Raw genomic sequence first — 9,418 nt, 5'->3', positions numbered from 1 at the left:
AGTCGGGCCGACGTCGGAAAACGTCTAACGACACGGTGAAGTATAGTCGGGTGGGCGCGCGGCGGTCGAAATACGGTGAAAAACCATGGCGCGGCAGCCAAAACGACGGTGCGGGCTAAAAACGGCTAAGTCGGGCCGACGTCGGAAATCGTCTAACGACACGGTGGAGTATAGTCGGGTGGGCGCGCGGCGGTCGGGATACGGTGAAAAACCATGGCGCGGCAGCCAAAACGACGGTACGGGCAAAAAACGGCTAAGTCGGGCCGACGTCGGAAAACGTCTAACGACACGGTGGAGTATAGTCGGGTGGGCGCGCGGCGGTCGGAATACGGTGAAAAACCATGGCGCGGCAGCCAAAACGACGGTACGGGCAAAAAACGGCTAAGTCGGGCCGACGTCGGAAAACGTCTAACGACACGGTGAAGTATAGTCGGGTGGGCGCGCGGCGGTCGAAATACGGTGAAAAACCATGGCGCGGCAGCCAAAACGACGGTACGGGCAAAAAACGGCTAAGTCGGGCCGACGTCGGAAAACGTCTAACGACACGGTGGAGTATAGTCGGGTGGGCGCGCGGCGGTCGGATACGGTGAAAAACCATGGCGCGGCAGCCAAAACGACGGTACGGGCAAAAAACGGCTAAGTCGGGCCGACGTCGGAAAACGTCTAACGACACGGTGGAGTATAGTCGGGTGGGCGCGCGGCGGTCGAAATACGGTGAAAAACCATGGCGCGGCAGCCAAAACGACGGTACGGGCTAAAAACGGCTAAGTCGGGCCGACGTCGGAAAGCGTCTAACGACACGGTGGAGTATAGTCGGGTGGGCGCGCGGCGGTCGGAATACGGTGAAAAACCATGGCGCGGCAGCCAAAACGACGGTACGGGCAAAAACGGCTAAGTCGGGCCGACGTCGGAAAACGTCTAACGACACGGTGGAGTATAGTCGGGTGGGCGCGCGGCGGTCGAAATACGGTGAAAAACCATGGCGCGGCAGCCAAAGCGACGGTACGGGCTAAAAACGGCTAAGTCGGGCCGACGTCGGAAATCGTCTAACGACACGGTGGAGTATAGTCGGGTGGGCGCGCGGCGGTCGAGATACGGTGAAAAACCATGGCGCGGCAGCCAAAGCGACGGTACGGGCTAAAAACGGCTAAGTCGGGCCGACGTCGGAAATCGTCTAACGACACGGTGGAGTATAGTCGGGTGGGCGCGCGGCGGTCGGATACGGTGACAAACCATGCGCGGCAGCTAAACGACGGTACGGGCTAAAAACGGCTAAGTCGGGCCGACGTCGGAAAACGTCTAACGACACGGTGAAGTATAGTCGGGTGGGCGCGCGGCGGTCGGAATACGGTGAAAAACCATGGCGCGGCAGCCAAAACGACGGTACGGGCAAAAAACGGCTAAGTCGGGCCGACGTCGGAAAACGTCTAACGACACGGTGGAGTATAGTCGGGTGGGCGCGCGGCGGTCGAAATACGGTGAAAAACCATGGCGCGGCAGCCAAAACGACGGTACGGGCTAAAAACGGCTAAGTCGGGCCGACGTCGGAAATCGTCTAACGACACGGTGGAGTATAGTCGGGTGGGCGCGCGGCGGTCGAGATACGGTGAAAAACCATGGCGCGGCAGCCAAAACGACGGTACGGGCAAAAAACGGCTAAGTCGGGCCGACGTCGGAAAACGTCTAACGACACGGTGGAGTATAGTCGGGTGGGCGCGCGGCGGTCGAGATACGGTGAAAAACCATGGCGCGGCAGCCAAAACGACGGTACGGGCTAAAAACGGCTAAGTCGGGCCGACGTCGGAAATGCGTCTAACGACACGGTGGAGTATAGTCGGGTGGGCGCGCGGCGGTCGAGATACGGTGAAAAACCATGGCGCGGCAGCAAAACGACGGTACGGGCTAAAAAACGGCTAAGTCGGGCCGACGTCGGAAAAACGTCTAACGACACGGTGGAGTATAGTCGGGTGGGCGCGCGGCGGTCGAAATACGGTGAAAAACCATGGCGCGGCAGCCAAAACGACGGTACGGGCAAAAAACGGCTAAGTCGGGCCGACGTCGGAAAACGTCTAACGACACGGTGGAGTATAGTCGGGTGGGCGCGCGGCGGTCGAAATACGGTGAAAAACCATGGCGCGGCAGCCAAAACGACGGTACGGGCTAAAAACGGCTAAGTCGGGCCGACGTCGGAAAACGTCTAACGACACGGTGGAGTATAGTCGGGTGGGCGCGCGGCGGTCGAGATACGGTGAAAAACCATGGCGCGGCAGCCAAAACGACGGTACGGGCTAAAAACGGCTAAGTCGGGCCGACGTCGGAAATCGTCTAACGACACGGTGGAGTATAGTCGGGTGGGCGCGCGGCGGTCGAGATACGGTGAAAAACCATGGCGCGGCAGCCAAAACGACGGTACGGGCAAAAACGGCTAAGTCGGGCCGACGTCGGAAAACGTCTAACGACACGGTGAAGTATAGTCGGGTGGGCGCGCGGCGGTCGAAATACGGTGAAAAACCATGGCGCGGCGGCCAAAACGACGGTTCGGGCAAAAAACGGCTAAGTCGGGCCGACGTCGGAAAACGTCTAACGACACGGTGGACTATAGTCGGGTGGGCGCGCGGCGGTCGAGATACGGTGAAAAACCATGGCGCGGCAGCCAAAACGACGGTACGGGCTAAAAACGGCTAAGCCTGGCAGAAAATCGCTGCCGCGGCAGAGAAATGGCCATTTTCTCTGCCGCGACAACAGTGTAGGGCTCCTTCACAAGCTGACGGGCAGGGGTCCCAGGGGGGGCTAAGTTCCCCAGGTATATTGGGGGGGGGGGTGGCATCCCTCCCTGTTGGCGCCCGGGATTATTCCCACAGCCGGCTACGCCCGCTCCACGGCAACGTTTATCGTTGCCGCGGGGCGTGACCCGAACACGAGAGAAAGCGCACGTTCCCCGTCTATTGGCGGGGAACAAGCGCCGTTGCCTTCCGAGAACGTCCCGTTTAACGTTACGTTGCCGCGGGGCGTGACCCGAACAGAGAAAGCGCACGTTCCCCGTCTGTTGGCGGGGAACAAGCGCCGTTGCCTTCCGAGAACGTCCCGTTTAACGTTACGTTGCCGCGGGGCGTGACCCGAACAGAGAAAGCGCACGTTCCCCGTCTATTGGCGGGGAACAAGCGCCGTTGCCTTCCAAGAACGTCCCGTTTAACGTTACCGCGGCAACGCGGTGACATGAGTGCGCTCCGAATTTGAGAACAACCGTGAACAGGTGTTGCCTCTACCTCTCCACGAGTTAGTGGTAGGATACGTAACATTCTGCGCCGATCCTCAAACAAGAGATGCCGTTGCCTTAAGAGAACGTCGCCGTGCAACGTTACCGTTGCTGCGGTGACACCCGCGCGCTGTGGACACTCAGGACGCCTACACAGAGCAATCCCACCGTGCTTACGTGTGGTGGGAGGCTCGGGAGGCTTGACCGATGTTGGCTACGCGAGCGCATGAGTAGCTTTGGACCCGTGTCTGCCGGTAGATCCCCCGTCTTCGTGCGGCCGACTACGAGGCGCCGTGTCCCGTCATTCGTTTGGCTTATATGCTGATGTCGCCTTTCAAGTGCTTGCGTGCTGGTACCCGACCTACGGGAAGTGGTGCTTCTAACACGTTCGCCTCGCGGTGGACACCTTCGGGTGTGCCGCTGCGGCCTAACGGCGCTTGCGGCGTTTCCTCGTGGTTCCGGCACTCCTAGTGCCCGGTGCTACCAAGGCAACCTCGCTCCCGCTGTTGGTCTCGGATGTTGCTCACGATAAAGAGTCTTGGCCCTTTTGGTTGCCGGGACCTGACCCTTAAGCTGCTCTCCGAATTTGAGAACAACCGTGAACAGGTGTTGCCTCTACCTCTCCAGAGTTAGTGGTAGGATACGTAACATTCTGCGCCGATCCTCAATCAAGTAGGATGAGCTTGGCCCGCTCAATCGCGACAACCGGCTCGGCTGTTGCCTCGGCCTTGACACGCAAGTGGAAAGGGCGGACAATGACCGACGCTGGACGTCAACGAGGACGTGCTACCTGGTTGATCCTGCCGGTAGTCATATGCTTGTCTCCAAAGATTAAGCCATGCATGTGCAAGTATGAACCAATTTGAGCTGTGAAACTGCGAATGGCCTTCCAAGCCCGGCCCACCTCTGGATTTGTCTAAAATCTGGTGATAACACAAGGCTGCCACTATGTGGGCTTTGAGATTTATAGGGAAAACTGAAATCTAATTTGGGCCACTAAAAGTGGGCCCAATATTTCAACAATCCCCCACCAGATCTCAAATCCCCAATTAGAGATTTACCAATACTCGCTCGCTTGTTTATATACCGGTGTTTCAGCGGAGACCGTTAAGTTGAACTTCCGCCTAGAACCTTAAGCTACATCCATTCACACTTGAACAATGGACTAAGCCTTGAATTGCAAGTTTTGCGTGAACAGGGTTTCACTCAAAGTCATGACCAGTACATGGCTGCCGTAGCCTACCCCGCGGGTGAAGCATATGCGTCATACTTCGTGGTCTCTTCATGAGTTTACTAGAGATCACCCAAATCTCATAGATTGCGACGTTTAACAATCGGACTCATATAGGTGTGTTATTTCAAGAATGCTCTCTAGGACAGCATCTTTGCTAAAATAGCCAACATAAACACATTATGGCTTGTTGCCAACCTGCCTTACAGAGAATTGAGAGTTGTGCATCTTCACATAGAGAGGGTTACATAATACTCTCCTCAATTAAACCACTAGTTTGTTCTTCCCGTGTCCTAATTCACGGGATCTCCGATCACAAAGGTTGGGTTACCACTATGGTGTAACACCAATGGGTCTCAAACCCATCTCCTCGATGCACTTTCTATCACATTACGTGATAGTCCCTTTGTAAAGGGATCTCGCCAGGTTTTTGTCTCGTTTGAATATATGTAGCAGTTATTACTCCGGAGTTTCACAATTTCCGACAGACTTCAAACGTCTCTTGACGTGTCTTGATGACTTCGCGTTATCCTTAGAATTGTTCACTTTGACAATTACAGCTTGATTGTCACAATTCAAAAGGATTGCCGGTACGAGTTTTTCAATCACGAAGCAAGTCCATCAAGAGCTCACGCAACCATTCCGATTCAACAGTGGTTGTGTCTAAAGCAAGAAGTTCTGCTTCCATAGTTGACCTCGTCAATATGGTTTGCTTGCAAGATCTCCATGATACTGCGCCACCTCCAAAGGTAAATACATACCCACTTGTGGCGTACAGATCAGCTACATCTGAGATCCAATTTGAATCACTATATCCTTCAAGCACAGTTGGGTGCCCTGAATAGTGAATCCCATAACTCATTGTACCACATAGGTAGCGCATGACCCTATCAAGTGCATGCCAATGATCACACTACAAAGGAAAATATATTTTTTGACAAATCACTTTCGTCATGTATAAGCCAAAATTCGTCAACGATTACATTGGGGTGACGAATTTTGATCGTCAAGGGGTTCGTCACGTAAGCTCCGTCATAAAATATCGGGGGTGACGGTATGCTCATTTTCGTCAACGTCAAACGTTTGATTGTGACGACTTAGAAATCCGTCAACGTTTAGTGTTAATCGTTGACGTACAGATTTGTCACTAAAAATTGGGAATTTCGTCAATATCAAAATGCTAGGAAGAATCCGATTGGTCCAAAAATCTGACATGGCCTTACATGTGGGTCCCATCATGCTGATGTGGCTGCTGACAACGTGGGTCCGATATCACTTAAGTGGATGCTGGCATGTGGGTCCAAATGGTAGTGACGTGGCATTATGTCATGTTGGAGACCCACACGGTGCGAGATTGCATTTTATTCATGACGTTATTTTGGTATTTTTGGATTTGTTTTCAACCAACTAGATGTTTTGACGCAATGAAAATCTAGAAATATATGAAGTCAAATATGCAACATATAACCGACAGATATTCACAAAAACAATTTACAAACACATAGAGTTACAGCTCGAGACTACATCGAGGTCCCCAAAACTTATGAACGCTTGACATCATACTAGTATTTCAAGCATCTAAGCATCTAACAACAAAATATCAGCTTGCTTGCATGCAGCCATGATCCTCTCAACAAATTCCTCTTGATAGCAACCTTACATTCAGCTAGTACCTGCACATGTATTCATTACCAGATTAGATAATGCACAAGAATAAACAGATTATATCTCTCTTCTTTTATTTCCAGAAAGAAAGAAAATAATGAGTATTGCTGCCATTTGATATGTTGACAAGAATAAACTGAACATATGTGGCGGAGATACTGCAATTTAGTACCTGGTGAGATTTTGAAACGAATACCCATAATCTTTTCCAATGTGCAGCCAATCCGGCGAAATCTTATAAACTCACCCCAATCATGATGGGCTATTCTGCAACTAAAAAATTATCGTCATTAGACTGTCACACAATTGTATTAGACCAGAGGAAATAGAAGTGTACCGTAATTAAAGGGGCTACAAAACACAAGTGGGTCGGTGGCACTTACTTTTACTTCCATGACGTGACCAAGCATAGACAAAGGAAAGGGAAGTGTGAGTGTTTCCAAATCTGCCTTTCAAACTGTTGTCGAGCTATGACAATTGGATTCGAAGGACCTCGATCAACATATGCGAGAGGATCGAGTTCTTTTTGCTTTTTTCATAAAATCACAGCACAACAGATGGATTGATACAAAAATGAAAAAACAAAAGAAATAGATGTCTGTTGGTAACCTCACTTCCAAATAAGCACAACCATGTAGTTTTGGGGTTTCGCAGTAGTAAACCTGAAAAAAAATACGTGTAACATGAGTTCCACATATATCTCATCTTAAGACTGTAGCTCATCCAACATGAGTTGCACAAACCTGTACGTGCTACTGCATTTCAGCATGTCTGGATCAACTGAGTCATAACAACAGTACATGATTAAGGGTAACAACTAATAGTACTTACATTTTGCAATCTTCGCTAACCAGCGGATGAGTTAACTACCAAGACGCGCTTGCGGATGGCCCAAGGACCTGAAAAAACAGGTTAAGGACGTGAGGCTGCTGCTGCCACAGCTGAGTATCTCCTGATGACATAACTAAGCCCACCGTCCATGGCAGCGACTGAATCAATGGGAAATTTGTGAACAGAAACCGGAGAGGGAGGAAGACAACGACGTACCGGGTCGACGGTGGTCGGGCGGCAGGAAGCCGCCGTGCTTGTGGCTGGGAACAGCGAGTTTGGGCGGCCTGCAGGATTGAGGGGACGCGGAAGGAGGCCACCCTGTGCGGCTTCCGTCCGACATGGTCGCCGACGAGGCCGGCGCTGGCTGCCCCTCGAGCTGCACACGCCTAAAAAAGTAGATCAAACGGTGAGTGGCGAGGAGGCCGCCGTACCTTGCACGTCCCGCGAGAGGGGGTCGGACGAACGCACCTCGGCCGCCGCAATCCGTCGGTGGCGGCGTGGGTGACGAAGGCCTTCCATGGCATTCGTGCCCTGGTGGCCGGCGTGCAGCGCCCTCCCGGCGAGCACGGCGCCGAGGGAGAAGGGATCCGTCGACGGAGCGGCGGATTGATCTGGATCGTGGCGGCGTGGTCTGCATCGCGCAAGGAGAGAGAGGAGGAGGGAGGTGGGTGGAGCGTGGACGGCGGCGCAGAAGGATCGTGGGTGCGGTTGGCTTTCGGGTTTAGGTGCGGCGCTGCGTCTATGTGTACGGACGGATGGGACGCAGTGATCGTTAGGCGGACGTTCGGATGGCGTATTTGGGGGGGGGGGGGCAATCCGTGGGAGGCAAATCATTGCGTTCGATTGGCCCGACACAATGACGCTGGATCAAGGATTTAACAAATAATTTGAAAATTCAGTTTGGCAAAATTGTTTTCCATGCCAAGACACACATATGTGTCAAATATGAGCACTTTAATACAAACTATGACACGGGAATGACCATACGTTAATCATTTGGTTTGAAACCTATAGATGATTATAGGTGATAGTCATTTTTGTGAATGATATTTTTGAAACATTGTCAAAATTTATGTTTATCATTTATACTAGCAACTAGTACACATAAAAGGATCACATGCCAAGGGATTTCTTTTTTGAGTTAGTTTTCACTTTATTTGATTTTTTTAAACATGGTCAAAATGGTTACGATGGCTATTCATTGAAAAGGGACGATTTTTTCAAAACTATCAATGGTTCTGTGATATAATCAATACTTATGTACCTTAAAGTGATTTTTGGAAAAAAAATTAAAGCAAACCATCACACACTTGTAGTTCAAATTTGAATTACTTTCATAAAATCGACATAAAGTCATTTATATAGGCGAAATTAGATAGAAAGAGAGAAAAATCCTAGGAACGATCCTTAAAATATGGACTACTTTGCTTGAAAATTGTACTGGTGCCATTTTGCACCATTTTTTGTACTTGCTTCACAAAAGAGTCATTTTTGGCACTTAGAAAATGAAAAAAAAATGAAATTTCTATAAATAATATGAAAATTCACTTTGGCAACATTGTTTCTCATGTCAAGATACACCTATGTGCCAAATATGGGCACTTTATCACAAACTATGCCACAAGAATGGCCGTACCTTGGTCATTTGGATTAAAACCTATAGATGTTTATACATGATATTCCTTCTTGTGAATAATATTTTTGAAAGGTTTGTCAAAACTGATGTTTATCATTTATCCTAGCTTCTACTACACATAAAGGGACCCCATGCCAAAGGATTTATTTTTTTGAGTTTGTTTTCACATTATTTTATTCTTTTTGAAAGCATGGTCAAAATGGTTTGGATAACTATTCATTGAAAAGGGTCGATTTTTACAAAACTATCAATGGTTCTGTGATATAATCACTACTTGCGTATCTTAAAATTTTTTTTTCAAAAAATTAAGAGAAACCATCACACGCTTGTAGTTCAAATTTGAATTAATTTTGAAAAATTGACATAAAGTCATTTAAATAAGCGAAATTAGGTAGAAAGAGAGAAAAATCCTAATAATTCGGCATGATCCTTCAAATATGGACTAATTTCCGTGAAAATTGTACTGGTGCCATTTTGCGCCATGTTTTTCGTACTTGCTTCACAAAAAAGTCATTTTTGGCACTTAGAAAATGCAAAAAATGAATTTTCTATAAATAATATAAAAATTCACTTTGGCAACATTGTTTCTCATGTCAAGATACACCTATGTGTTAAATATGGGAACTTTATCGTAAACTATGCCAAAAGAATGGGATTTATCTATTGTTTTTTATTTATTGCCATGCTGCATAGATATTACTTATATGTCCCGCTTTTTATTGAATCATGAAGTGTGCAGTGGTCTAGCGGTTAACTGTAATGCTTTCTTTGCCGAGGTCCTGGGTTCGAGTCCCCAATT

At 49.3% G+C, this 9,418-nt stretch overlaps 1 protein-coding gene across 1 annotated transcript in view; it reads right to left on the bottom strand.

The window, feature by feature from the left end:
* The window catches only part of LOC124646897 (pectin acetylesterase 5-like), a 21,155-nt gene extending 13,832 nt beyond the window's left edge, over positions 1 to 7,323 (bottom strand). Inside the window, exons 1-2 of the mRNA XM_047186939.1 lie at positions 7,200 to 7,323; positions 6,896 to 6,932 (exon numbers count right to left, since the gene is read on the bottom strand). Coding sequence (XP_047042895.1) covers positions 6,896 to 6,932; positions 7,200 to 7,323 — 161 coding nt within the window. The remainder of the gene's footprint in view (positions 1 to 6,895; positions 6,933 to 7,199) is intronic.
* Between the last annotated feature and the right edge of the window lie 2,095 nt (positions 7,324 to 9,418).

The sequence above is a fragment of the Lolium rigidum genome, chromosome 4 (genome assembly GCF_022539505.1).
Source record: "Lolium rigidum isolate FL_2022 chromosome 4, APGP_CSIRO_Lrig_0.1, whole genome shotgun sequence".
Classification (NCBI taxonomy): Eukaryota; Viridiplantae; Streptophyta; class Magnoliopsida; order Poales; family Poaceae; genus Lolium; species Lolium rigidum.
This window is presented reverse-complemented; position numbering and strand designations above follow the sequence as displayed.